Here is a 25771-nt window from a genome sequence, read left to right as displayed (position 1 = left end):
GCTACAATTAGCTTTAGTGCTTGGGGCGGAATATAAAAATAGGGAATGACAAGATGAAAAAAAAACATACTAGAATTCCTCCATTTCAATTACTACACATTGCCTGCTATGAAAAAAAAGTCAGAAGAACTTGTGCAGGATCAGCTATCAAGCGATGCAGCCAAATTAGGTCACTGAATTCCTAAATGGATGACCATTTGGGTGGGCACCAAACAGTTGACTGGTGCCCATAAAACTATACCTAGCACAAATCAATCAAGTGCCTTGGTAGGGAACAAGGGGAGAAGGTCCATCCCCAGTATATCACTGAATTGCAACTTCAACTGAATTACACAAGGTGCTGTAGTTCCTGCACCCAGTTCTTAAAATAGCAGCACCATGGCCAGTACAGCAATCAGGGCTGGAGGTGTTGTTCAGCAACGGACTGAAACTTGGTAGATGTTGGGGGGGTGGGGGGGGCCAGCACCTCTGGAACCTGTAAAGGCGGCTGCCACCCCACCTCCATGCTCCTGGGAAACCTGCCAGGCTGGCTGTTTGGCATAGGCCCATCCTGCTACTGGTTTAATCTTGGTGGTGACAAGATAGCCTTAAGGTGAGCCACTGGCAGGCATGCTGCCCAACATCACTCCCCCCACCACTGGCAAAATTGTGGTGGGGCAGGTAGGACACCCGCTAGATTTAATGTGCCCTTTCAGCAGGGGAAGGCCGAATCCAGCCCAACATTAAGTGTTTGTGGATAAAATAAAAGATAACAGTAGCATAGCACGTTACAACACTGTAGATTCCCAAGAGGGCTAGGTATTCTACTTAAATGCATTTGGCTAGGCCATAGGTATGGATTATTCTGCACCAGATGAATGGAAACAAAGGTCAGCTGCTGTAACTCAATTATATAGGATTGAACTGAATATTGCAGCCCTGAACAAATTCAATTTAAGAGACTACTTTGGATTGAGCATCAAAACCCAATAGTGGGGGCAATATGCATTTATGCTTCTTGCAGTAAAAGCTTGCTGAAAGAAATTGGGAACGCTGGCAGGACAACACAAACATGGTAGCCATTTTAAAATGGAACACTAGTCTGAGACCTCAGTAAATGAATATTTCTGTTGTACATCAAGCCAGATGGGCTTTAACTTGGTTGCTACTTCAGACCAGCTGTGCAGATTTGGTCTATTGACTTCATCCTAGAGTTGCAAGAATACAGTTCACTTGAAGTTGGTTTAAATTCAACTTACCACAGGGTCATCCATGGGAGAATACCTCTTGACAACCTGACCTTCTTTGTTAATCAAAAACTAGAAGTGGGAGAAAAATATTTGGGATCATATGTCAAGTTCAATTTCTGTCTACATGTTGCCTCACAGCAACATCACCTAAAAATATATTAGTTTCCACATGTGCACTGATGACATCTAGCTCTACCTCACCACAATATCTCCTTGATCCCTGCCACCATCTCCTAGGACATCTTGTCCTGGATGAGCAGATATTTTCCCCCCAATTAAATTGGGAAGTCTCCTCTACAAACTCTACTCCTGCGACCTGGCAGACATCTTGAGGCTGAACCAGACTTTTGGTAACTTGTCATATTTGACCCACAGATGATCTTTCAACCATGTGTCATCACCAAGATGACCTATTTCAACATCACTTTGCCCCTGCCCCAAGCTTTTCTGACACTAAAACCCTTGATGCTGGTTACCTCCAGCCTCCAGACATACCTATTCAAGCATATGCTTGGCTGACCTCCCACATACCACCCCCTCTAAACTGGAGGTCATCTAAAAATTCTGCTGCTTGTGTTCTACCTCATGCCAAACCCCATTCACCAACTGCTTGCTGATCTATACTGGCTCCTGGTTAAAATTCTCATCCTTGTTTTTAAATCCTTCCGTGGCCTGACCCCTCCATATCTGTAATCTTGTCCACCCCTACAATTGTTGGAGATATCTGAACTCTGCTATTTCTGGCCTCTTGAGCATCCCCAGTTTTAAAAATTAATTCTGCCATTGGCAACTGCCTTCAGTTGACTAGGGCCCAAGTTCTGGAATTCTCTCCCTTCATCTCTGCTTTCCTCCAAGATACTCCTCAAAAAAGTACTCCTTGATCAAACTTTTAGTCACTTAGCCTAGAATCTCAAGATAGTGTGTCATGCTTTATTTCACAAAGCCCCTGCAAAGTACTAGGGATATTTTATGATAAAGGCACTATAAACATTCCAAAAAGAACATCCCGCTTCAGATTTTTAATGCAAGCTGTGTATAGAAGGATGTACATGCTTGATATTAGAGTAACTAGCTTCCGTACCTTGGTGAAGTTCCACTTAATGGCACTGTAAAGAGAAAAAAAAAGTTAAGTTGCCTTGAAAGATTTGATAATTCCACAAATCATCCTTAAAAACTTTAAAAAGTGGGTGGCACAAATTAAGGGACTGAAGTGAAATCTGATTTTAAGAATGCTAACTTTATGCTCCAACAATCCTTTGGGTTCAAAGTGCCCAAAGTTGCCAGTCTCCAAGAAGGAAACACTGGCCTGGAGTGAGGGGAAAACAATTATAACCTTGCCATCTGCCCATGCAAGAAAGATTCAATTTATTGAATATGACAATGTGCCATTCCTCAATCAAATTGAGTACAGTCATTTGTAGATTCATACATACTTTCCCAAGAGCCCTTTTCCTTTTGGCTGCTCTTTCATCCATTTCCAGAGAGGATGGGCGTTATCTCCATTTACATCGATTTTACTGAACATGTCAAACTTTACATTGTAACCACCTGCAAAAGCTTTAATTTTTTCTTCATTTTCAGGTTCCTGAATAGAAATGACAACATTTCAAGATGCATTAGTTCACAGTAAGAAATTTTTAAATGGAGTTCAAATTTATCAAGTGCAGTAGTGCCCCAAATGTATTATTAAAATTCATTAATTAAAATTTTAGGCTTATCAAGGATTTGTTAGTGTGTATCTTGTACATGGATAATATGCCAACACATGGGTGGGGTAACAAATTGGCAGTTTATAAATGCTAAAGCAGAAAAAAGTTAATATTCCTACTGCTGTAGGACTTCAAATAGTTCAGTTTGAAATAGGTTCAAATGAGAATCCAAGTTGTAGACCCCAATTTAAGTGTAATTTTAAACAATGCAAGAATTGAGGAAAATGGAGTGCCAAGGCTTTCAAATGGAGTGAATTTTTCACTTGGTTAGAAAAATTCTGAAAAAAGGATAACAAGTCAATGATATTCATCCATTACTGGGACTGACCATCAAGAAATTCCCAACTCAAATATTAGAATACAAAATGGTTGTAAATACACAAATCTGCATACATTGCCTGTTTAATATTCTTCATTTTCCCATTGCTTACCTGCTTACCAAACTGATTGCAGGGGAAAGCCAAAATCCGTAAACCACTCTCAGCATACTTGTTATACAATTCAGCAAACTGAGTGTAGTTTACGGCAGTCTTTCCTCATTTGGAGGCCACGTTTGTGATGATGCAGACAAAGTCCCTAAACCAAAAACAAAAACATTTCAGACTGGCTGAGTTGTTTGGAGAGCACAGGCTATATTGAAATAATTACATGTATGAAAACACAACCACATCTCAGGACAGCTATTGGTATACGCACAAAATAAAAATACTTGGGACTTGATTGAAATCAAAAGCATCAAGGTGCAAAGGGCAGAAGTAGATTTTCAACAGCCAGGAATTGCATCATAGGCCAAACAACAGCCACTTTGCAATGTAGGCAAATACAACATTAAAGCGAGTTTTGTGGTGCAGTGTTTATTTGCTGCCATGATGAAACAAAATATGCTCCTTACTGAACAAAAAAGGAAATAGTATTTGAAATTGAATTAATTCTGAACAAAAATAACCTTAAGAATCCAATCAACCACACATGGCGATCAAGGTGCTTCAGACTGGTCTAAGGGGTGAAATTGATCTACACCAGAAGCACAGAATGGGCTCACTTTTCTATTAATTGGGAAATATGACCAAAATGTTCAGTTTCAAACTACGTAAAGGCAACAGTGAGAAAGTTTTGAGCTATTGTTCTGTGAACTTCAATAGGAAGGGGGTGGTCAGGTACAGTGAAAAGGCTGCTAACTTGCAGAGAATCTGTTTTGTACTTCTGGCATGGACCAATTTCACCCCTTAAATGGGCCCAATGCATTAAATTTGGATACTAATGTTAAAGCTGTACACTCTTGGGTTTAATCAAGGTAGATGAAATGCCCATGCTTTTGATTTTTGAAATTGTCTAGACCGAATTGCCTTCAGCCAATTTTTGGGCTCGAGAAGAGCCACAAATATTGAACACCTCAGACCTCCATCTCATTTCAAATCCTGCCCCAAGATTTTAACTTGACATAAATTAAAATAGCCCAATAGTTCAGAATCACATACAAACATCTTGTTCAAAAGCAGTCACTTTTTTTTTGCATTGGTAATGTCACAGGTGCAGAAAGGAGAAAAAAAAACAAAACAAGTTGGTTTGCAATTTCCTACTCAAGATGCACACTTCATTATTTCTGTGGATTTTAGTTCAGTTCAGACAATAGCAAATAAGTTTTTTTTTTAAATTTTGGCTTGCTGCAAGAGGCAAAGGAGAAGCACCAGGTTAGAATTGTCTGAAAAACTAAACATCAAGTGGTGATATCTAATTCAAGTGTTCATTTTTATTGATGCCTTTGTGGGGGTATAAATCAGGGCAACCCTTCAATTACAACAATTTCTTAGAGGAAGTCAATTGTACCCACTCTTATCTAACTAGTCTGGTCTCCTGTAAGTTTCTTCTTTGCAAGTACAAATACAATTCCCTTAAACAGTTACTATAGAATCTGCTTCCATCACCCTTCAGACAGTGTATTCCAGATCATAACTGATTGCATTAAAACTCCTCAGCTTTGCCAATCTTAAAATCTGTCCCCCTGGTTACCAACTCCTCTGTGGTGCCCAGAGCTGAGGCCTTACCAGTGATTTATAAAGTGTTACCAAAAAAAACTTGCATTTGTACTATGTTTAATATAAAAGGCAAGTATCACTTATGCTTGTTAAATATCAACTTGTACTGCCACCTTCAAAGATTTGTGCATGTGGACCTCTCTTCCTGTCCATTGTTGTTAGATTGCCCCTCCATTTCTCTCTCCTTCACCCCCCCCTCCCCAAAATGCTTGACACTATTGAATTTCATTTACAATGTTTCTGCCCCATTTCACCAGTCTAATCCTCCTGAAGTCTGCTCCCACCCTCATTGCTTAATTCAATATAACATCTGACAATTGTATGTTTCCTTTTCCTATTGCAGTGGACAACTGGACATCTGCTGCATTTCTGATCTGCAATGCCTCTCCAAGTCTTGTGGATGTGGAATGGATTTAAGGTCCAGGAATCAACCAAAATCAGGAGTGTTAGACACTACACAACATTTCAAATAGCTGGCCTCATTTACAATAGGAATTTTTGTCAATGCTTCAGTAGGGTCAGCAACAATCAAGACAAAAAATCTAATAATCCCTATTAAAATTTATCAGAATAAGAAAAATACATTTGTTGGGTCAAAATCCTGGAACTCCCTCCCAAACAGCACTGTGGGTGTACCTACACAACATGGACTGCAGTGGTTCAAGAAGGCAGCTCACCACCACCACCACCAAGGTGAATTAGAGATGGGCAATAAGTACTGGCCTAGCCAGCGACACCCACATTCCATGAATGTATAAAAAGCCACAATTTTATGGACCAGAATCAGAAGTGCTGTTCCTGACTGGCATTTGGAGGCAGAAGCCCAAATCTATGGTTGAAATCCAAATACAAATCTACCAAAAAAAACACCAATTGGAGAATTATAACTTCATTATTTCCTTTTAGTGAAGGGAGAGAGCATCAGTCAATAGCACCCCTGTCTGCATTCGTCGTAATGGCTGGAGAGCCTCTACCAGAGGAACCAAACTATAGTGAATTTAACTTCAAGGGGATGGGAGGAAAATAACAGATCAATGACTATTTCTCAAAGATTGCCTCTTCCCATATACTCAAGCCTGTCAAGTTCGCTGAAATAATCCACAAGTAGGTGGTTAGTGGTACAATTACAGTAACTTTCATTTAGTTCTTCATAAGAAATGTATTCTAGTAGCTGCTTTAGATGAGAGGACATTTGAATTCAGTTTTGTTCTTTCATTTGCTGTAATAGGAAATCTAGTGTGAGAATCTTGAAGGTTGGAAACTTACATAAGCAAACTTTTAAAGCAGCTATAAATATCTAGTGAATGAGAATGAGCTACAGAACAACATGTTTATTCACTCACCTGTATTTTTCCAGAGATACCTCATTGCCATCTATATCCTTGGCACTAAACTCATAAATGGATGTGGCCTTATGCCAGTCTGCTGGTTGTGCACTCTGAAAGAGGTTTTAGAATATGAAGAAGTGTCAAATACAGCCACTGTTAGCCAAATATAAATACCAGCTAAGATACATTTGTCTATTAATATGGATACATTTATAGTATTCTAACAATCACAAGCATTGCATCAATTATAATTCACCAGCTAGCTCGATCAAGTGACCACAATTGTCACTATCGTAAACATAGTTGTGTTGTATGCAAAATGTTCAAACTATCGTAAACATAGTTGTGTTGTATGCAAAATGTTCAAAAACATGTTTTAATCAATTGATGCTGAATTATGTATAAAAAGTTAAGCCATTCCAATTAAATGTTGGAGGCATTTTTGCAGTCCAAAGCCTCATCCTTGGTCTACAGCTTGAATTAAGTTGTCTTGCATTTTGACAAAGACACACTGTTCAGCCTTCCCTAAATCGACTAGCATTGTTACTTTTTTAAAATCCTCAAGTGTTATAGTATATGGCAATAGATGCTCCAATAGTTCCAAACAGATCAAAGTTTGACTTCTGCTTAGAAATCAAATCTTTCAAAAAAATTAAGACAGCAAATTCCTGACATTATGTAGTACTAATTCAATCCTAGTCACTAGACAAGTTTTATGAAGGAAACCCTGCTTACAGCTCTATTTCCAACCCCAGAGAACTAAGATTCCTAGGCACTGGACTGGTAAATCAAAGTCCGATTCTGCAACTAACTCAAAACAGCAGCCACAATAAAATTTAGTTATTTTATATAATTTTATGCAAGAAATTAGACCAGTAACATCCTACTCTGGCTGAAATTTTACACCCCCCATATCTAGAGTACGGTATACAGTTTTGGTCTCCTTATCCAAGGAAGGCGATAAATGAGTTAGCAGTTCAGAGAAACGTCCACTCGATTGATATCTGGGATGATGGGGAGGTGGGGTGTGTTATCTTGTGGGGAAAGGTTGGGCCTGTATCCACTAGAGTTTAGAAGCTGGAGGTGATCTTATTGAAAGATAGAAGATAGTGAGGGGTCTTAAGAATGGATGTTTCCCCTTTTGGGAGAGAGACTAGAACAAGGGGACAGTTTAAAAATAAGGGTCTCCCATTTAAGATGGAGTGAAGAAACTTTGAGGATCATGAGTCTTTGGAACTCTTCCCCAGAGCAGTGGGAGCAAGGTCAACAAGGGATTCAAAGGTTATCAAGGGTAGGTAGAATGTGGTGTTGAGGCCACAAATAGATCAGCCGTGATCTTATTGAATGGCAGATCAGGCTCAAGGGGCCAAATGGCCTACTGTATGTTCACCTCAGGTTAGAATGTGATTAGAAGAGAAATCTGTTAAAGTCACCATGGTTGTTATACCTCCTCCACAATCACTCTGGAATATGGCCTTACAAGCAAAAACTCCACAACTTTGTCCATCCTTACATGATTGGAATTTTACCGATGGGATATCCCAGCCAAGCCTAGTCACGACCCTAGTTCAATTGTAGCAACTGTGTCATAAGATCAATGAATTCAGAGAATCTCACCTTCTATGCTCAGTTGCCATGGAGTTGACTACCTCCACCACTTTTAAAGGAAAAGACTTAGCATACAAGAAATTGGAATTTTATTTATTGCAAAGATCTGTGACAGCTGCTCAAATCTACCTTCCTGATCCTTCTAAATCAGAGTAGAAATCAAGAGAAGATTTTGCAGTGAGTGTTATATATTTTAGGTTGAATTATTTTCCCCAGACTATGGCAAACAGCAAGATCAAATCATTTCAGTCTGCAGACATTTGCCAGACAAAGGTAAACCACTCCAGAAAGAATCTGTGCTGAAGTTTTCAGTCAATATTTCAAGTAAATTTACTGCAATCTTTAATCACTTCAGCAATTTTCAGACTCCTGTCATTTGAGGGATGAGTCATCAACTTCAAAAATCAGCTCAAGTAATAATATTTATATTATATAGATGATATTTAGATGATAAAGTAAGATGGAGACAATTTTTTTTAAAAGCTTGTATTTAACTTGAATCAAAAATACAACCCATCATTAACATGGCACTAAAAGTCCATCTGTACGAAGGACATAATTTGTTTGCAGATAAAAGTCCAAAACTACTATTCAAGCAATCAACTCTGCTCTTACCTAAAACTAGCTTTGAGGGACAGTTACTAATTTGAGAACTTAAATTAAAGCTAGCTGATCACCTTGTCATTACCCACAAGATCATCACAAATTTCTCTCCAAATGCACCAGTGACATTATAGGTCTGGGGACCTGCAGCTTCTAGTGCATCATTCAGCAGCTCAAGTGCCAGCTATAATTGTGGTCATATCAGAATTTGACAGTCAAACAAAAATATGAAATGCAAATGTTATATTTGTTTGAACTAAAAATCAGACTCCACAATAAAGACCAGTTATGGTATACAGTCAGATTTCTCTATTGGTTAAAAAGCTTATTTATGAACATTAAAAATCCATTATACAGCAGGCCTTGGGTCACACTGTACTTACCAGAGAAATGAGTATGAAATTAAAGTTGCCCTTCAGGAAGAATTAAGCGGAGATCTTCACAATTCTTGGGCAACCCACCCCATACATGTTGGCCCAGATCTTCCAATCTCTGGCTTGTCAGAGGCCAGTTTACACCACCACCACACCCCAACCCCAACCAAGGTCTGCTTTAGGACCTTGCGGAAGTCCCAATGCAATGACTCCATGGGAATTGCCCTGGAAGTTTGAACTTCTGATGGACAATTCCCCTACTCCACAGGACCCTCCGAAAATGTCCCCAACTCCGAGTTAGAATTGGAGACTTTGGACAGTTCTAATTTGCCTAGACAGACTAGGATTTTCCTGGGTGGCTAACTATACAACTGACACCCCTAACCCATCTGGACTAACCCACACAAGTTTGGGAACCTTTAAGCATTTAGAACATGGCAGCTAGTGCTGTAAAAAGTGGGTATAGCTTCTGCACAGATTTTCTTTGCTGCTCTGAGGATTCCTGCACAGAAAGCTCTTCAGGATTCTCCACTGAAGTTGGAGCCTTTTCAAAATGTATGCAGGTAAGTGGGTAGTTCTCTGACTGATCAGAATCAGACAAAAAGGGGTTCCAACTCTGATTGTAAACTTACTGGCCTGAAACTTCCAGATAACCCAAGTGCTGGCAGCTCTTAGCCAGGGGCTCAAGACTTGCCTATGATTCCTAACTCTCCTCCAAGGGAAGAGTCAGTTCCTTCTCTAGAAGGCCATCCAGTGTACCTGTTGAAAGTGTGCACAAAAAGGTAAGCAAGGATAAGATTAAAAACAGATTCCCTGTTGACATGTGAGAACAGACACTGAGTTTTTCTTTAATTCCCTTGTTATTAAAAGTCAAATCTGGTAATAGATTTTAAAGCATATACTATAATAGAGCTACTGCACAAAATACAAGAGGACCTGCTTGGGCTAATATTGCATGAATCCCAGCCCCAGAAACATCTAGTGTCAAACTGCCTTCCATGACAACCAATCTGAAGGCTCATGAGAAAAAAAAAAGTTAAGGATCACTGAATCACCAAACTTTTCCAGTAGAAACAGGCACTCAAAAGCAAGCAAAACCTGCCAAGTCCACAAGGTCAATTATTACTTAATACCTTTGTAACCAATCATGCCACATTTTGACTGTGATAGAACAGATTGGAAAAACCAACCCAACAAGATACGAAATACGCTTTTAGTGCCTTTACTTTTTTTTTAAAAAAAGCTGCTGGTGTAGCAGTTTGAAACTGTCAGCAAAGTCAGGATGCCTGGTGTTTTATCAGCACCTGTGTCTTATAACAATTGTTGCTATGGATCCATTGATTTGGCAGGCAAGATCTTCAAATATCTGGAATTGTGTACTGGATCCAGACAAGAATACAATAAAAAATGCACTATTAGACTTGAAGTCCAAAACTCAGTCCCTCTTCTACAAGCGGGAGAAACAGCAGCAGGTGTGGTATACTTGAACCATGGACCCAAAATGTTTAGGCATAAACATCAACATGTTATCACTTGATGCAATAGTGGCTCAGTAAGTTAGTGCTGGGTAACCCTGGAGGGATCACAAAGAAATTGTGCAAAAATATTCCATGCTCAGCAGCAACTATGTCTTTCCTGCAAATCAAGAATGTATAAAAGTATAATGGATTCTAATCATCTGGTTGCTACTTTACAATACTGGTGGTCAATGTACTAAAACGTTGCATAGTTTGGCATCAGGTGTTCAAATCACATGGCTCCTTTTTAGATGGTGTTGGGCCAAAATGGCAGCTTGACCTTGTTAGCCTTTTGCAGGATACATGTATTTGTAAAAAGCCTCTTAAAAATGGTCAAGTTAATCAGGCAACCTAAATCATACTGAAATCTAGGCCAGTTTATTCTTGTCAAGCAATTAAAATAGCTTGTTAGACTTCTAAATGAGATTATACACAGCAACTAAAAAATGTAGGAGGATTGGATTCATTAAATTGTTGTATTAACAAAAAGGGTTTTTAGATGCAAGGTAGATGCAGTAGAAAGATCCCATAAACATTTGTCCTATTCCTCACTACTTCAGTGAATTGACTGTATAGAAATTAAGTATTAGGTAACATTTTTCTAACTAATGAGAAATATCCTTTGACTAATGAACCCCTACCCAAGAAAAATTGCTGTAGAAGTTATTTTTTGCACTTTCCACAATCCAAAAAAGTTAACTCCAAGAGGAATAGAATTCAACATTTGGCGACGGTCTAACAAGCTATTTTAAGCTTACTGCACTCCGTTCTCTCAGGTCCAACCCCAACATTGTCATCAAACCCGCTGACAAGGGTGGTGCTGTTGTTGTCTGGCGCACTGACCTCTACCTCGCGGAGGCTGAGCGTCAACTCGCAGACACTTCCTCCTACCTCTCCCTGGACCATGACCCCACCACTGAACATCAAGCCATTGTTTCCAGGACTGTCACTGACCTCATCTCCTCTGGAGATCTTCCTCCCACAGCTTCCAACCTGATAGTCACCCAACCTTGGACGGCCCACTTCTACCTCCTACCCAAAATCCACTAACAGAACTGTCCCGATCGTGTCAGCCTGTCCCTGCCCCACGGAACTCATTTCTCGTTATCTTGACTCCCTTCTCTCTCCCCTTGTCCAGTCCCTTCCCACCTACATCCGTGATTCCTCTGACACCCTACATCATATCAACAATTTCCAGGTCCCTGGCCCCAACCGCTTCCTCTTCACCATGGACGTCCAATCCCTCTACACCTCCATCCCCCACCAGGATGGTCTGAGGGCCCTTAGCTTCTTCCTTGAACAGAGGCCTGAACAATCTCCATCCACCACTACTCTCCTCCGTCTGGCTAAACTTGTTCTCACACTGAACAATTTCTCCTTTAACTCCTCTCACTTCCTCCAAATAAAAGGTGTGGCTATGGGTACCCGCATGGGCCCCAGCAATGCCTATCTCTTTATGGGGTATGTGGAACATTCCTTGTTCCAGTCCTACTCCGGCCCTCTCCCACAATTCTTTCTCCGATACATCAATGATTACTTCGGTGCTGCTTCATGCTCTCGTCGGGACCTGGAAAAATGTATTAATTTTGCTTCCAATCTCCACCCCTCCATCATTTTCACATGGTCCATCTCTGACACTTCACTTCCCTTCCTTGACCTCTGTCTCAATTTCTGGTGATAGACTGTCCACCAATATCCATTACAAGCCTACCGACTCCCACAGCTACCTCGACTACAGCTCCTCACACCCCGCTTCCTGTAAGGACTCCATCCCATTCTCTCAGTTCCTTCGCCTCCATCGCATCTGTTCTGATGATGCTACCTTCAAAAACAGTTCCTCTGACATGTCTTCCTTCTTCCTTAATCGAGGTTTTCCACCCACGGTCGTTGACAGGGCCCTCAACCGTGTCCGGCCCATCTCCCGCGCATCCGCCCTCACGCCTTCTCCTCCCTCCCAGAAACATGATAGGGTCCCCCTTGTCCTCACTTATCACCCCACCAGCCTCCGCATTCAAAGTATCATCCTCTGCCATTTCCGCCAACTCCAGCATGATGCCACCACCAAACACATCTTCCCTTCACCCCTCCCCCCCACCCGCATTCCGTAGGGATCGTTCCCTCCGGGACACCCTGGTCCACTCCTCCATCACCCCCTACTCCTCAACCCCCACCTATGGCACCTCCCCATGCAGAAGATGCAACACCTGCCCCTTCACTTCCTCTCTCCTCACCATCCAAGGGCCCAAACACTCCTTTCAAGTGAAGCAGCATTTCACTTGCATTTCCCCTAACTTAGTCTACTGCATTCGTTGCTCCCAATGCGGTCTCCTCTACATTGGAGAGACCAAACGCAAACTGGGCGACCGCTTTGCAGAACACCTGCGGTCTGTCCGCAAGAAAGACCCAAACCTCCCTGTCGCTTGCCATTTTAATACTCCACCCTGCTCTCTTGCCCACATGTCTGTCCTTGGCTTGCTGCATTGTTCCAGTGAAGCCCAACGCAAACTGGAGGAACAGCACCTCATCTTCCGACTAGGCACTTTACAGCCTTCCGGACTGAATATTGAATTCAACAACTTTAGATCTTGAATGTCCTCCCCTATCTCCACCCCCTTTCCGTTTCTTCCCCCTCCCTTTTGTTTTTTCCAATAATTTATATAGATTTCCCACCTATTTCCATTATTTTTAAATCTATAACTGTAATGCCCTGTCAGTCTTTCCACCCCTCCCCCACTAGAGCTGTACCTTGAGAGTCCTGCCATCCATTCTTAATTAGCACATTCTCTTAGATAATATCACCACCTTTTACACGTCTTTGTTCCTTTGTCTGTGACATCTTTTGATTATCTGCTCCTATCACTGCTTGCTTGTCTCTACAACCACCGCCACCCCCCCCACCCCCCCACAAACCTTAAACCAGCTTATATTTCACCCCTATCCTAACTTTACTCGGTTCTGCTGAAGGGTCATGAGGACTCGAAACATCAACTCTTTTCTTCTCCGCTGATGCTGCCAGACCTGCTGAGTTTTTCCAGGTAATTCTGTTTTTGTTTTGGATTTCCAGCATCCGCAGTAGTTTTTTGTTTTTAAGCTATTTTAATTGCTTGACATGAATAAACTGGTCTAGATTTCAGTATGATTTAGGTTGCCTGATCAACTTGACCATTTTTAAAAAGGCTTTTTACAAATACATGTATCCTGCAAAAGTATAACAAGGTCAAGCTGCCATTTTGGCCCAACACCATCTAAAAAGGAGCCATGTGATTTGAACACCTGATGCCAAACTATGCAATGTTTTAGTATATTGACCACCAGTATTGTAAAGTAGCAACCAGATGATTAGAAGGACCTCAATTACTTTAATTGAAGTAATCACAATAGTTAAAAAGTCACTACATTTCTGTTTTGCTATCAGCATTCCCATCCATTTTTTAAAAACTTGTGGGAAGCAGCTGCATTATTCTGCCAAAAGCCCCATCAGAACAAACTGCCCTTGATCAAGTCTAATACTGGGCCTAATGAATAAGGCACTTCTGAAGTATTAAGAAATAATCCACATATTTTTAAGACAACATGTGCAGATGGACAAATCCAATGAAATTAGAACTGACACTAACCAATTGGCTGTTAATAATAAATTGGATCAAGGTGTGGTGATGCCTGAATTAGGTATAGAGGGTTTCAGGAACCATTGTTATTTTTACACCAAGTGAAGGGAAACCAGTTGTATTGTGTATTCTTGTTGACAGAAGGGCAGGTAGTGTAGCACTGGGCCCAGGGATAAAGGCAGAGTTGATGTTGGTGTGGACTCCAGGTAGTGCAGTTTCCTTCTGAGAAAGGAAGCAGAATTCCTGTCAGAGAAGGGTTGAGGTAGTTTTCCCCACTTTTTCTATACTGGCCGTCTGTTCGAAGTTGTAAATCTGTAGTGTATTATTGATAAGTGTACCTTTCGTTCTTTTGCTCCTTTAATAGATGAGTGTATAAGTGTAGGAACAGAAGTAGGCCATATGCCCAGAGTCTGCTTCACCATTCAATGAGATCATGCCGATCTGATAATCCTCAGCTCCACTTTCCTGCCTCCCCCCCACTCCCCCCCACTAACCCTCCATTCCCTTAGTGAATAAAAATCAGTCTATTGTTTTTTTTAATCTTTTATTCAATAAACTTGATATCATTCGCTAATTGTGTCCGAGTCTTTGCCCAAGTCAGTTGAATTAGAACAATTAAGGATTAATTTGGGATCCAGTAATTTGGTTGTTTACAGCCAAATTAGATCATGTTCAAAATACCCTCTCTGAACCGAAAAGTTGCAATGTGTACAAATAACCTCACTTGGTCTATGAACTTCCAGTTGTTAGCACTTAAGTTACATCTACAAATTACTTCCACACCTTTATGGAAATCCATACCGCAGATTTTAAAAAGGCTGTTAAACTGAACTCTCAATTTCCTGTCACCAATTCAGAACCAGTTTCGAAAGTTCAAACTGCAAGCATGGAGTTGAAAATTGTAGTGTCTTTTAAACAGTGTATATTAGACAGTATTGTACTATTGTTCCAATAACTTTACTACAGCAGAATGAATATTACTGGTTCCTCCCAGGCCACTGCACTAAACTCATTTGCAATCTTAGTATCCTATCCAAACCAAGTTTCCAACCCCATTACAAATGCCAGCTACTTTCCCATCCTGACTGTAGCCCATCTATTGCTGAAACACATCCCTCCCTTTGTCATTTTCCAGACTCAACTATTCTGATGATCTCCCAGCAGGCCTCCCATCCTCCAAGCTTGATCTCATGCTAAATTCTGCTGCCATAGTCAAACTGCATCACCCACTCAATCACCACCATACTCACTGATCTACTTGGCTTCAGACCCTTTAATCGTTCAAATTTAAAGACTCATCTTTGATTAAATTGCTTTCTGGCCTTTCTCCTCCCCCATCTCTAACTTCTCAGCCCAAGAACCCTACTATTTTCTCCCTCTTCCCACCCCACCCAAGAACCCTCTATACTAGACATTACCTTTATTTTCTTCCCTTCGGATGTCCATGTTCTGCAATTCCCTCCTTTGGTCCTCCACAAAACCCACTTTGATCAAGTTTTCAGATTCCTTTCCTTTTTCAGCTTGCCTTAGCAGTAAATACATTGATAAATACAACCCAGAAAAAAGTTCCATCCCTGAGAACCGAGCAACCTCAAAGTCACAAATGAGACTTACTCGATATGAAGAGTGGTCAACTATTCCTTCTCATACTTTTCAACCCATTTTCAACCCATCTGCAATCATTAACACAGTTGACCACACCTTCCTCCAATACCCAACTGGTCAAACTTCCTTTGCTTAGTTCTATTTTTAAATATCATTCTAATCATAGCTACAGAATCACCTGCAATGGCTTCTTGTCCCAGTCTTCCACCTTTATCTCAAGTCCCAGAAGGATCTATTCTCTCTCCCTGGAGTGGACTGGAACCCACAGCTTCCAGCTCAGAGGCAAGCACAATACTCACTTCACCACAAAACCCCCTTATCCAAAATATTTATTTATTTCTTACAAAAGGAGTGGTTTCAAATACAGTAGTATGATAAAACTCACATCAACTTACACAGTAGCAGAGACCTAATTTCATCCCATGAAAGTAATTTTAATCTGGCAATTTTACAACAATTCAGATTAAATTTATATAACCAAAGTTCACCAGCCAGAAATATCTACTAACCACAAGATAGTGATCAAAATACTTGATTAGCTCCAGTCTCAAGTTCAATAGACTAGGGGGATACCGTGGACAACGAATGGCACTACAACACATCTATAATTCAAATTCATGGAGGAATCTGAAACACCATTTGCAGTAGTTTTATAAAACATTTTACACACAACTGCCTGGTATTGGAGGGGGAGGGGGAGGGGGGCACATAGGCCAAGGCACTCTGGTTTACATGTTGCAATATCATATTTGTCCATTACTCTATTCTGTTGGGCCAAGAGCTATTTTTGGCTGCAATTCCAGTACTGCTGACCACAATGCAAAAGAAAATGTGTTTCTGTTACCATCACCGATTCGTTCTCAGGATTTCACACTGTTCCTATTGGAAACTAACAAGGGCTTTAATATGAATGAACGAAGGTGACTTGAGTCCTAGAACGGTCACTGTACATAAACAGGAAAATGGCTGGGGGGGAACCCCTAGCAATACCGCGATTACAAAGGGGGAAGTAAACCTGCAATTTATTAAGCGACTTCTGCGGCCATACTTCAGAGCTGCAGATTTGAAATCCCTTTGGGTTTAAGGGGAGTAAATTCCAGCAAGCGAGTTTAATCTGTTCTTTTTCGGGGGCTGCAGGCCCGAAAGGAGGTGAAAAAAATGCAGCTTTCGCAATGCGGCAGGATTTGGGATGGTGCTTGCAGGACTTTGGAGTACCGCGGGCGGGTAAAAGGGAAGAAATTCTCCCGGGTTCCCAAAGAGGATAAGTAAGAGCCCACACCTAGAGCACGGTGAGAAAGGCTCCTTTCTGTTCTGGGTATGAATCATCTGCCTTTCGGGTTGTTGGGGAGGGGGGTGGGGTAAAAGGAAAAAGCACTCTTTCTGCAACTCAGCACAATTCTCGTCAGCCGCAGCGATTTTAAACATAGCTACAAAGTGTTACAATAAATACTCACCATGGCTACTACCCTTGCCTGCTCCTTGAACGTCGCTAAGCTCAGAAGAAACAGCCCCTTTATAAAACCACGACTGGACCCGATCATTGCCCTGTAAAAACCACGAGAGAGTGCATTAGCCCGGGGAGGGACCAGAGACCATGAAACCCGCCTCCGCTCCCAGTCCATTGGCTCAAGGTCATGAGCAGAATCGCGAAAAAAAAGTACCGCTCGTTCTCCAGCAAATAAAAGGCTTTTTTTTTAAAAAAAATTTATAGGCATCTGCTCTTATAAAATCTTAAAGCACATTCTATCCCATGCTTGGCATTTGCGCTACCTGAAAAAGCGGAGTCCCAATCCCCTGCCCTTACCCCAGACTTTTTCAAACGTTTAGCCACCTCTCTTTTAAAAGTTATTATGGATTTCTGCCTCTACCGTTATTTTTTGCTGGGGCCTTCTATTACATAAGATTACATTCCACAAGATAATAGGAGCTGGAGTAAGTAGACCATACAGCCCCTGGAGAGTGTACTAAAATGTTGCATAGTTTGGCAACACTGTGGCTGTACCTACACCACATGGACTGCCGCGGTTCAAGAAGGCAGCTCACCACCGCCTTCATGAGGACGATTAGGGATGGGCAATAAATGCTGTCCTAGCCAGAGACACCCAAATCCCATGAATGGATAAAAAGGTGTTCAAATCACAAATGGCTTCTTTTAGATAAATTGTTAATACAAAATGTTGGCTTGACCGAGTTAGCCTATTGCAGAATACATGTGTTGTAAAATCCTTGAAAAATGGTCATGTTAAGCTGCAGGAAAACTAACTCCTACTATAATAAAATCTAAAACCAGGCCTACTTACACAACACCTCCATTGATTCCTTCTATGCAACCACATTGTACAAAGGGTTGCTATTCAAGACTCATACCATAATATTGCAATGGACAGACCCCAAGGACTACTTCAGCCAATACAGGGATTGAACCCACAACTAGTCATCCGTAGTGATCGTTCCCTCCGTGACACCCTGGTCCACTCCTCCATCACCCCCTAATCCTCAACCCCCTCCCATGGCACCTTCCCATGCAACCGCAGAAGATGCAACACCTGCCCCTTCACTTCCTCTCTCCTCACCGTCCAAGGGCCCAAACACTCCTTTCAAGTGAAGCAGCATTTCACTTGCACTTCCCTCAACTTAGTCTATTGCATTCGTTGCTCCCAATACGGTTTCCTCTACATTGGAGAGACCAAACGCAGACTGGGTGACCGCTTTGCAGAACACCTTCGGTCTGTCTGCAAGCATTACCCAGACCTCCCTGTCACTTGCCATTTCAACACTCCACCCTGCTCTCATGCCCACATGTCTGTACTTAGCTTGCTGCATTGTTCTAGTGAAGCTCAATGCAAACTGGAGGAACAGCACCTCATCTTCCGACTAGGCACTTTACAGCCTTCCGGACTGAATATTGAGTTCAACAATTTTAGATCTTGAACTCTCTCCTCCATCCCCACCCCCTTGCCGTTTTTTCCCCCTCCTTTTTGTTTTTTTCCAATAATTTATATAGATTTTTCTTTTCCCACCTATTTCCATTATTTTTAAATGTATTTCCACCCATTGTTTATCTCTACCTTTTAGCCCTTTTAGTATTCCTTCACCCCACCCCCACTAGAGCTATCTGTACCTTGTCTGTCCTGCTTTCTACTCTTAATTAGCACATTCCTTTAGATATCACCACCTTCAACACCTCTTTGTCCTTTTGTCTGTGACATCTTATGATTATCTCCACCTATTACTGGCTGCTTTTCCCAACAACCACCCTCCCCCCACTACCACCACCACCTTAAACCAGCTTATATTTCAACCCTTTCCTATTTTTACTTAGTTCTGTTGAAGGGTCATGAGAACTCGAAATGTCAACTGTGCTCTTCTCCGCCGATGCTGCCAGACCTGCTGAGTTTTTCCAGGTATTTCTGTTCGCTTTCTGTCACATTGGGTCTCCTGGCCTTTCAAGGAGCTGCCTTTTCTCTTTGGCAAGACAGCGGCAGCCCCCAATATGGCTGCCACCTGCTTTTGCCATTGGCTCCAGGCAGGCAGCTCCTACCTCCTGGAGGCGCACGGTTCCTCTAGTTAGGCTATTTGCATTCACATATCGTGTTGTGAGAGCAATGCAACTGAGGCATAAGGTGGGGACATGGAGTTCATTCAGGTGTCAGGTACCCGACCCAATTTCGAAAATCTGACCTTTGAGCACAAAAATCTAGGTTGACACTCCAGCGCAGTACTGAATGAATGCCACCCTGTCAGAGGTTCCATATTTCACCTGCTCTCTTGGATGAACATAAAAAGATATCATGGCACTATTTTGAAGAAGAGCAAAGGATTTATTCCATGGCTTGGCCAATACTTATCTCACGATCAACATCACAAATGCCTGATCTGCAACATCAGAAAGGCACTTCCTACTGTATTAATGACAATTTTTCAAGGTCCCACAGTAGCAATTCTTATTATTAATTATACAATTAACCCTTTGATTTTTCTGGATTTGAATGCAATTTGATGGTAACTTCTGCAAGAGAATTTGTTTTGTTCTGTACATTGCACCCATTGGGCTTTAGGTTACAACTATCCAAATTAATTTGACGTAAAACATTTAGAATCAGCAGAGATTAAAGCTTTGTAACCACTGGTCATTATCATATTACTGTTTGTTGGATTACCATGTGTACAAAAGTGGCTAGACTTCAAAAAGTACTTTACTGGATGTAAAGTACTGGGATGCCAGGAGGTCACGGAATGCAAGTTATTCTTTCTTTATGATGCAAGGACACATAGGTGAAGAAGAGTAAAGGTGCAGAATGCTGACTCCAGTAAAAGAAAACAGCGTAGTAAAGGATTCCATTCTACGCAACATCACCATTTAATGCCAGACAGATCCCACCTACCTGGCAGTCATATCATTCTCTGAGGTTTGAAAACATGCATGCTTGGTACTCCTGCAAATTAAAACTTAATTAGAGCATGGTCTGGTGATTACAAGAGGGAAAGATAAGGAGAATCTGCTTAGTCAAATTAAGAAAGTTAAAAGAGGTGATTGAAGATGGAGTAATCTTTACCCATGTTAACAGAATCACTATAAATTTTCAGTGAACCATTGCACTGTAGCTAAGAAACATAAATCATTTTTGGTCCATTTTGGAAAGGGCAAAAGTGATGTGCAATGTCTAAATTTGATGCATGAGAAAATATGCCTTAAAACTTAAATTTCCAGATTAGTAAATCAAAGAGTTTCAGTTTAAAGTGAAAAACTGGTCAAGCTTAATATTTTGAAGTTTTATAGCCAATGTAATATGACCATTGCAAGGAATCAACACTATTTGTTGTAAAATGTTTTAATTACTATATTAAAAGAATCCAATAAGACAGGTTAAAGTTATTCTACACTTGCTATGAATGAGTTATTGGAATGTCCAGCAGTGAGCTACAAAAAGCCCAAATGCAATATTTTCTCTAGTATTCATTCATTATATCAACTGTAACATGTTACACAGGTTTATAGGTAGACTATCACTGGCTTGGACTGAAAAACTACCTTAAATTCATTAGATTGAGGTTAACCAGGAGATATCACCAACTCCTCGATCATTTATGGGCAACTGGAAATAAATAAATAGAAATGATTGTAAAATTCATACAAACTTATTCCGAATACAATATTATTGTTGTTGTAGTTTATAGACACATCAACTTGTTCTAATGGATCAATAAGTTTATCCAGGGATTAACTAAGCCATACAAATCAAGGAAGTCCCAGGATAATCCCAGTTCTTTGTTGTTCAATGAGGAGGGTAAAAATGATTGCTGTGATTAGCCTCCATGCCCCAGATTATGGTTGCGGCGTTGTGACTGGGGAGGTGGGGGGGGTGGTGCGCAGTAAACCAGTGATTGCTATCCAGCAACTTCTGCTGAAAGAGCACATGTATCAGGAGAGGATAGGATCAAGTTTGGCTGTAATCTTCACCATACTTGCTCCACTCACTGTTAAGGCTCCTGTGAGAGTAATGATCTCCTGGGTGAGTTGTCATGTGGCAACCAGTGCTGGTGCAGTGATACCTTATCAAGAAACCAAGGCCTTCGAGAAAGGAGGAAAGGAGAGAATATTGGTAAGAAAAATAGCAAAAAAAGGTCCATCATAGAGTCTTCCCTACAAAATCTAACAGTAACTTTTATCATGCCAACACCGTTTTCCATACAGAAATGAAGTTAAGAACATAAGAAATATGAGAAGGAAATGGCCATTCAGTCCTTCAAGCCTGTTCTATCATTCAATATTCTTATGGCTGATCATCTACTTCAAGAAGCCAAAGTTTCTTTAACTTTCTCACTTCAAAAATAAACCAACATGTTCTCTTTACATAGATTATATCCAATGTTCCCATTGAATATTCTCCCATTTCATTACCTCATCATATACGAAATACATTAAGCAAGTTAGTCTGAATTAAAAAGACTTGCATTTATATTGCACCTTTCACAAGCGCTGGACACCCCAAAATGCTTTACAGCCAATAAAGCACTGACTGAAGTGTAGTCATTGAAGGAATGTAGGTAACGTGGCAGCCAATTTGTACATATAGATCCCGCAAACAGCGGTGTGCCAATGAATAGATAATCTGTTTTTGTGATGTTGATTTAGGAATAAATATTGGTCAAGACACCAAAGATAACTCCCCTGCTCTTCTCCGAAATTGTGCCATGGTATATTTTAAATCCAAGTTAGATGTCAGTTTAACATCTCATCTGAAAGACTAAAATTAAGAATGTAAAAAATACTAGTCAACAATTTCCTAGGTAGTAGCTCACAGGGAAAAGAAAAAATATTTTCTTCCTATAATTTTGTCTGTTGCTCTGAAGCAAATTAAGGGACAGCTGTTATCCGTGCAATAAGATTAGACCTGTAATCTGTCAGACAGACAGCTTACAGTAAGCCAAAACACGAGCTGTTTTTGGTGCAAAAGGTTTTTATGGTGAAAATTATTTTACAAAGATGGTGTTAGTGCAGTTGTACCCCTCTGCACAGGCTTTCATTTAGTAATGTGGTCATTTATAAAAAGGCAATTTTATGAGGCTGGCACTCCTGCTGTAACGCCTTGCCAGTGACGAATGCAGGCCAGAAAATCTAGGCTAATACGTTGTTTTTTTTTATTCGTTCATGCGATGAGAGCATCACTGGCTAGGCCAGCATTTATGGCCATCCCTAATTGCCCATTTAAGAGTCAACCACATTGCTGTGGGTCTGGAGACACGTGGAGGCCAGACCAGGTAAGGATGGCAGATTTCCTTCCCTAAAGGACACTAGTGAACCAGATGGGTTTTTACAACAATCGACAATGGTTTCATCGTCATCATTAGACTTTTAATTCCAGATTTTTTATTGAATTCAAATTCCAGCATTTGTATGGCACTTTCAGCCGTGGTGAAATTAATGATGTCACTGAACTTGGTTGCCACAAAGTCCAATTGGGCAAGGACCATCCAATTTACAGTCCAGCATTTCATTATTGAGGTCACTGTTTCAATAATGTTTCAAAACTCTAGTAAGTACATTAAAATCAGCACTGGATACAGAAATTGGAAAAGCAACAACAGCAACAACTTGCCTCTACTTTTCACACCTAATGTAGTAAAAGGTCCTAAGGCACTTCACAGAAGTGTAATCATTCAAAAATTGGCACTGAGCCAAAGAAGACATTCAGGCACAAAAACAAAAATAGCTGGAAAAACTCAGCAGGCCTGTCAGCGTCTGCAGCGAGAAATACAGTTAACGTTTCGAGTCCATATGACTCTTCATCAGAACTAACAAAGAGTCATATGGACTCAAAACGTTAACTGTATTTCTCTCCGCAAACGCTGTCAGACCTGCTGAGTTTTTCCGGCTATTTTTGTTTTATTTCAGATTTCCAGCATCTGCAGTATTTTGCTTTTATCCAAGACATTCAGGCAGTTTGATCAAAGACCTTTAAGGAGCATCTTAAAGTAGAAAGTGGTGGAGAGGCACAGGGTTTCAGAGAGATAATTCCAGACTTTAGGGCCTAAACGTTCAGTCACCAATGGTGAAACGAATTAAGTCAGGGGTACACAAGATGCCAAAATTGGAGGAATGCAGATCATGGAGGATTGTGGAGTTACAGGAAGTTTCAGAGATGGGTTGGGGTGAGACCACAGAGGGAATTGAACATAAAGATGAGAATTTTAAAGTCAAGATGTTGGTGGGCCAGAAGCTAATGTAGGTCAGCGAGCACAGAATAATGGTTGAACGTGATTTTGTGCAAGTTAGGTTATGAGCAGCAGAGTTTTGGATGAGCTCAAATTTATGCAGGGTGGAAGATGGGAGAATAGCAGAAAAGCGTTGGGATAGTCAAATCTGGAGGTAATAAAATTGTGGATGAGTGACTTAAAAGCAAATGGTCTGAGGCAGGGAAGGAGATGGGCAATATTATGAAGATGGAAGTAGGCAGTTCTGGTGATAGAGAGGATATGGGGTAGGAAGCTCAGCTCAGGGTCAAACAGGATCAAGGTTGCAAACTGTTTAATTCAGTCTAGACAGCAGCCAGGGATGGAAACGAAATTGGTAGTTAAGAAATGGAGTTTGCCGGCGGGGTGGGGGGAGGCGGTCAGGGGGAGACTGTAAATGGTTTCAGTCTTCCCAATGTTTAACTGAAGGAAAAAGATCTGTTCATCCAGTTCTAGATGCCAGACAAGTAGCCTAGGCTGACATCAGAGTAGAGGTTTGAGAGAAACACAAGTTGCTATTGTAATGCCTGTGGAGTCAGGGGAATACTTCTACTCTACTTTTACAAAAAATATTCAGACTTGTCTTTCACTGGTGGGCACAGGGTACACTGAAGAATCCTTAAGGGACAGGCCTGACACCTGCGCCACTCATCTGGAACAAATTTTGAAAAGGAGTCCTTCAACAGACTTTAGACCCCTCATTGACATATTCAAGGGACCTAACACTTCCTTTAATCATCAACCCTGCATGTCGACAAAATGGGTGCAAGAATTTAAGCAATAATTTTAACAGCTGTAGGCTATTAAAATCTCATGTTTTGCACTCACTTTACATCCAAAAAAGCAATCACATCTACCAATTATACTGATGTATATCTGGCCTTGTGTCTGTTTCAGTTTGTAATAGTAATAAGTGCTATGTAGAGACTTGTTCCTCTGAGGGTTCAGTATAGGCTTGTTACTGCCTCAAGGACAGAACACAGCAATTGTTATGACAAATCGCTGAAACCTACTGATTCAATTTAAGCTATGTGATCAAAAACTCATTTACAGGAAACGTGAATGCTCCCTTCAGTTTGTACATCATCAACACCTTCTATTCTTCCACTGTGAAGATCTGGTTTGCCTGCAGGAAGTTGATAAAGGGTTATATATGCTGCATCACACTGACTGGTTGTCTGCAGATTTTCTCTGCAAGAAGAACGATAATATGAGTGGATAATTGGTATATTTTTAAGGGCATGGCAGCAGATAATTGAAGGCACTAAAATTGACAGGCATCTATATATATGATAGCAATTACGTTCACATCTGCACTTTATTATTTCTTTTTTGTTCCTTGCTTTTCTCATTATCAAGTCTTCACAGCGGTCCACTTTGTGTTGCAATTTTAGCACATTGAGTATACTATCAATTTGAGTTTAATACACTTAAGCTATTCAAGCAAACATGTTTGTACCTGCAACTAACTTTATTAGTCATAAGCAGGTTCCTTAGTATATTGCAATCTTTACATATGACTGCCTCCGTTTATTTGTTTACTTCTCACTCACTCTTTCACCTTTCTTTAGTTCAGAATCCTTTCAGATATTGCTCTAGGCGCAACATATGTTTTTAGCGTTTACAGAAATGCTTCCCATGTCTGGTGTATTCTTTGATTTGTCGGTTGAGTTGGCCCCTCTACATCACAGTGGATGGCCTGCCACTCAATCCATGACCAATTGTACAGCTTCGTTCAGTGAACCTTTCTTTGTGTCTTCTGTGACTCAATCTAATGTAATATATGTGTGCTAGAAATAATTACATTCCATTACGCATTACCTGCTAAAGTTCTTGACACAACCAACATAATTTGACCAGTATACATAATAGCTAAGATTTAGATGAAGTATTTCTTAAATTACAAATGTATCTTTAATGTTGAGTATATGATAGCATAAGGGTGATGCAAAGAAAAAATACAGTTCAGAAATCATTATTAGGTGAAGAGCCACTAAACACAAGTGGAATAATATGGTGGGAGGGGAGTGGGAGGGAGACAAAGAGAGGGAGGAAGGAAGGGAGGGGGGGGTGAGGGAGGAAGGGGGGGGAGAGGGAGGAAGGGAGGGGGGGAGAGGGAGGGAGGGGGGGGAGAGGGAGGAGAGGGAGGGGGGGAGAGGGAGGAAGGGAGGGGGGGAGAGGGAGGAAGGGAGGGGGGGAGAGGGAGGAAGGGAGGGGGGGGGAGAGGGAGGAAGGGAGGGGGGGGAGAGGGAGGAAGGGAGGGGGGGGGAGAGGGAGGAAGGGAGGGGGGGGGAGAGGGAGGAAGGGAGGGGGGGGAGAGGGAGGAAGGGAGGGGGGGAGAGGGAGGAAGGGAGGGGGAGAAGAGGGGGGAGGGGAGAGGGGGGAGGGGGAGGAGAGGGGGGAGGGGGAGAGGGGGGAGG

General features: G+C 41.3%; 1 protein-coding gene across 2 annotated transcripts in view; it reads right to left on the bottom strand.

Annotated features, from left to right (window-relative positions):
• Positions 1-25771, bottom strand: part of LOC144688905 (phospholipid hydroperoxide glutathione peroxidase-like) — a 32898-nt gene that overhangs the window by 2164 nt on the left and 4963 nt on the right. Inside the window, exons 1-7 of one of the 2 annotated variants that reach the window (XM_078555928.1) lie at positions 20650-20713; positions 17072-17162; positions 6318-6412; positions 3370-3514; positions 2663-2814; positions 2311-2335; positions 1239-1298 (exon numbers count right to left, since the gene is read on the bottom strand). In XM_078555928.1, coding sequence (XP_078412054.1) covers positions 1239-1298; positions 2311-2335; positions 2663-2814; positions 3370-3514; positions 6318-6412; positions 17072-17162; positions 20650-20660 — 579 coding nt within the window. In that variant the 5' untranslated portion in view covers positions 20661-20713. Of the gene's footprint in view, positions 1-1238; positions 1299-2310; positions 2336-2662; positions 2815-3369; positions 3515-6317; positions 6413-17071; positions 17163-20649; positions 20714-25771 lie in introns of those variants that run through there. The other variant, XM_078555929.1, reaches the window with a different exon arrangement.

This window comes from Cetorhinus maximus, chromosome 13 (assembly GCF_964194155.1).
Source record: "Cetorhinus maximus chromosome 13, sCetMax3.hap1.1, whole genome shotgun sequence".
Classification (NCBI taxonomy): domain Eukaryota; kingdom Metazoa; phylum Chordata; class Chondrichthyes; order Lamniformes; family Cetorhinidae; genus Cetorhinus; species Cetorhinus maximus.
Note: the sequence above shows the minus strand (reverse complement) of the source record. Positions and strands in the feature narration are given on the sequence as shown.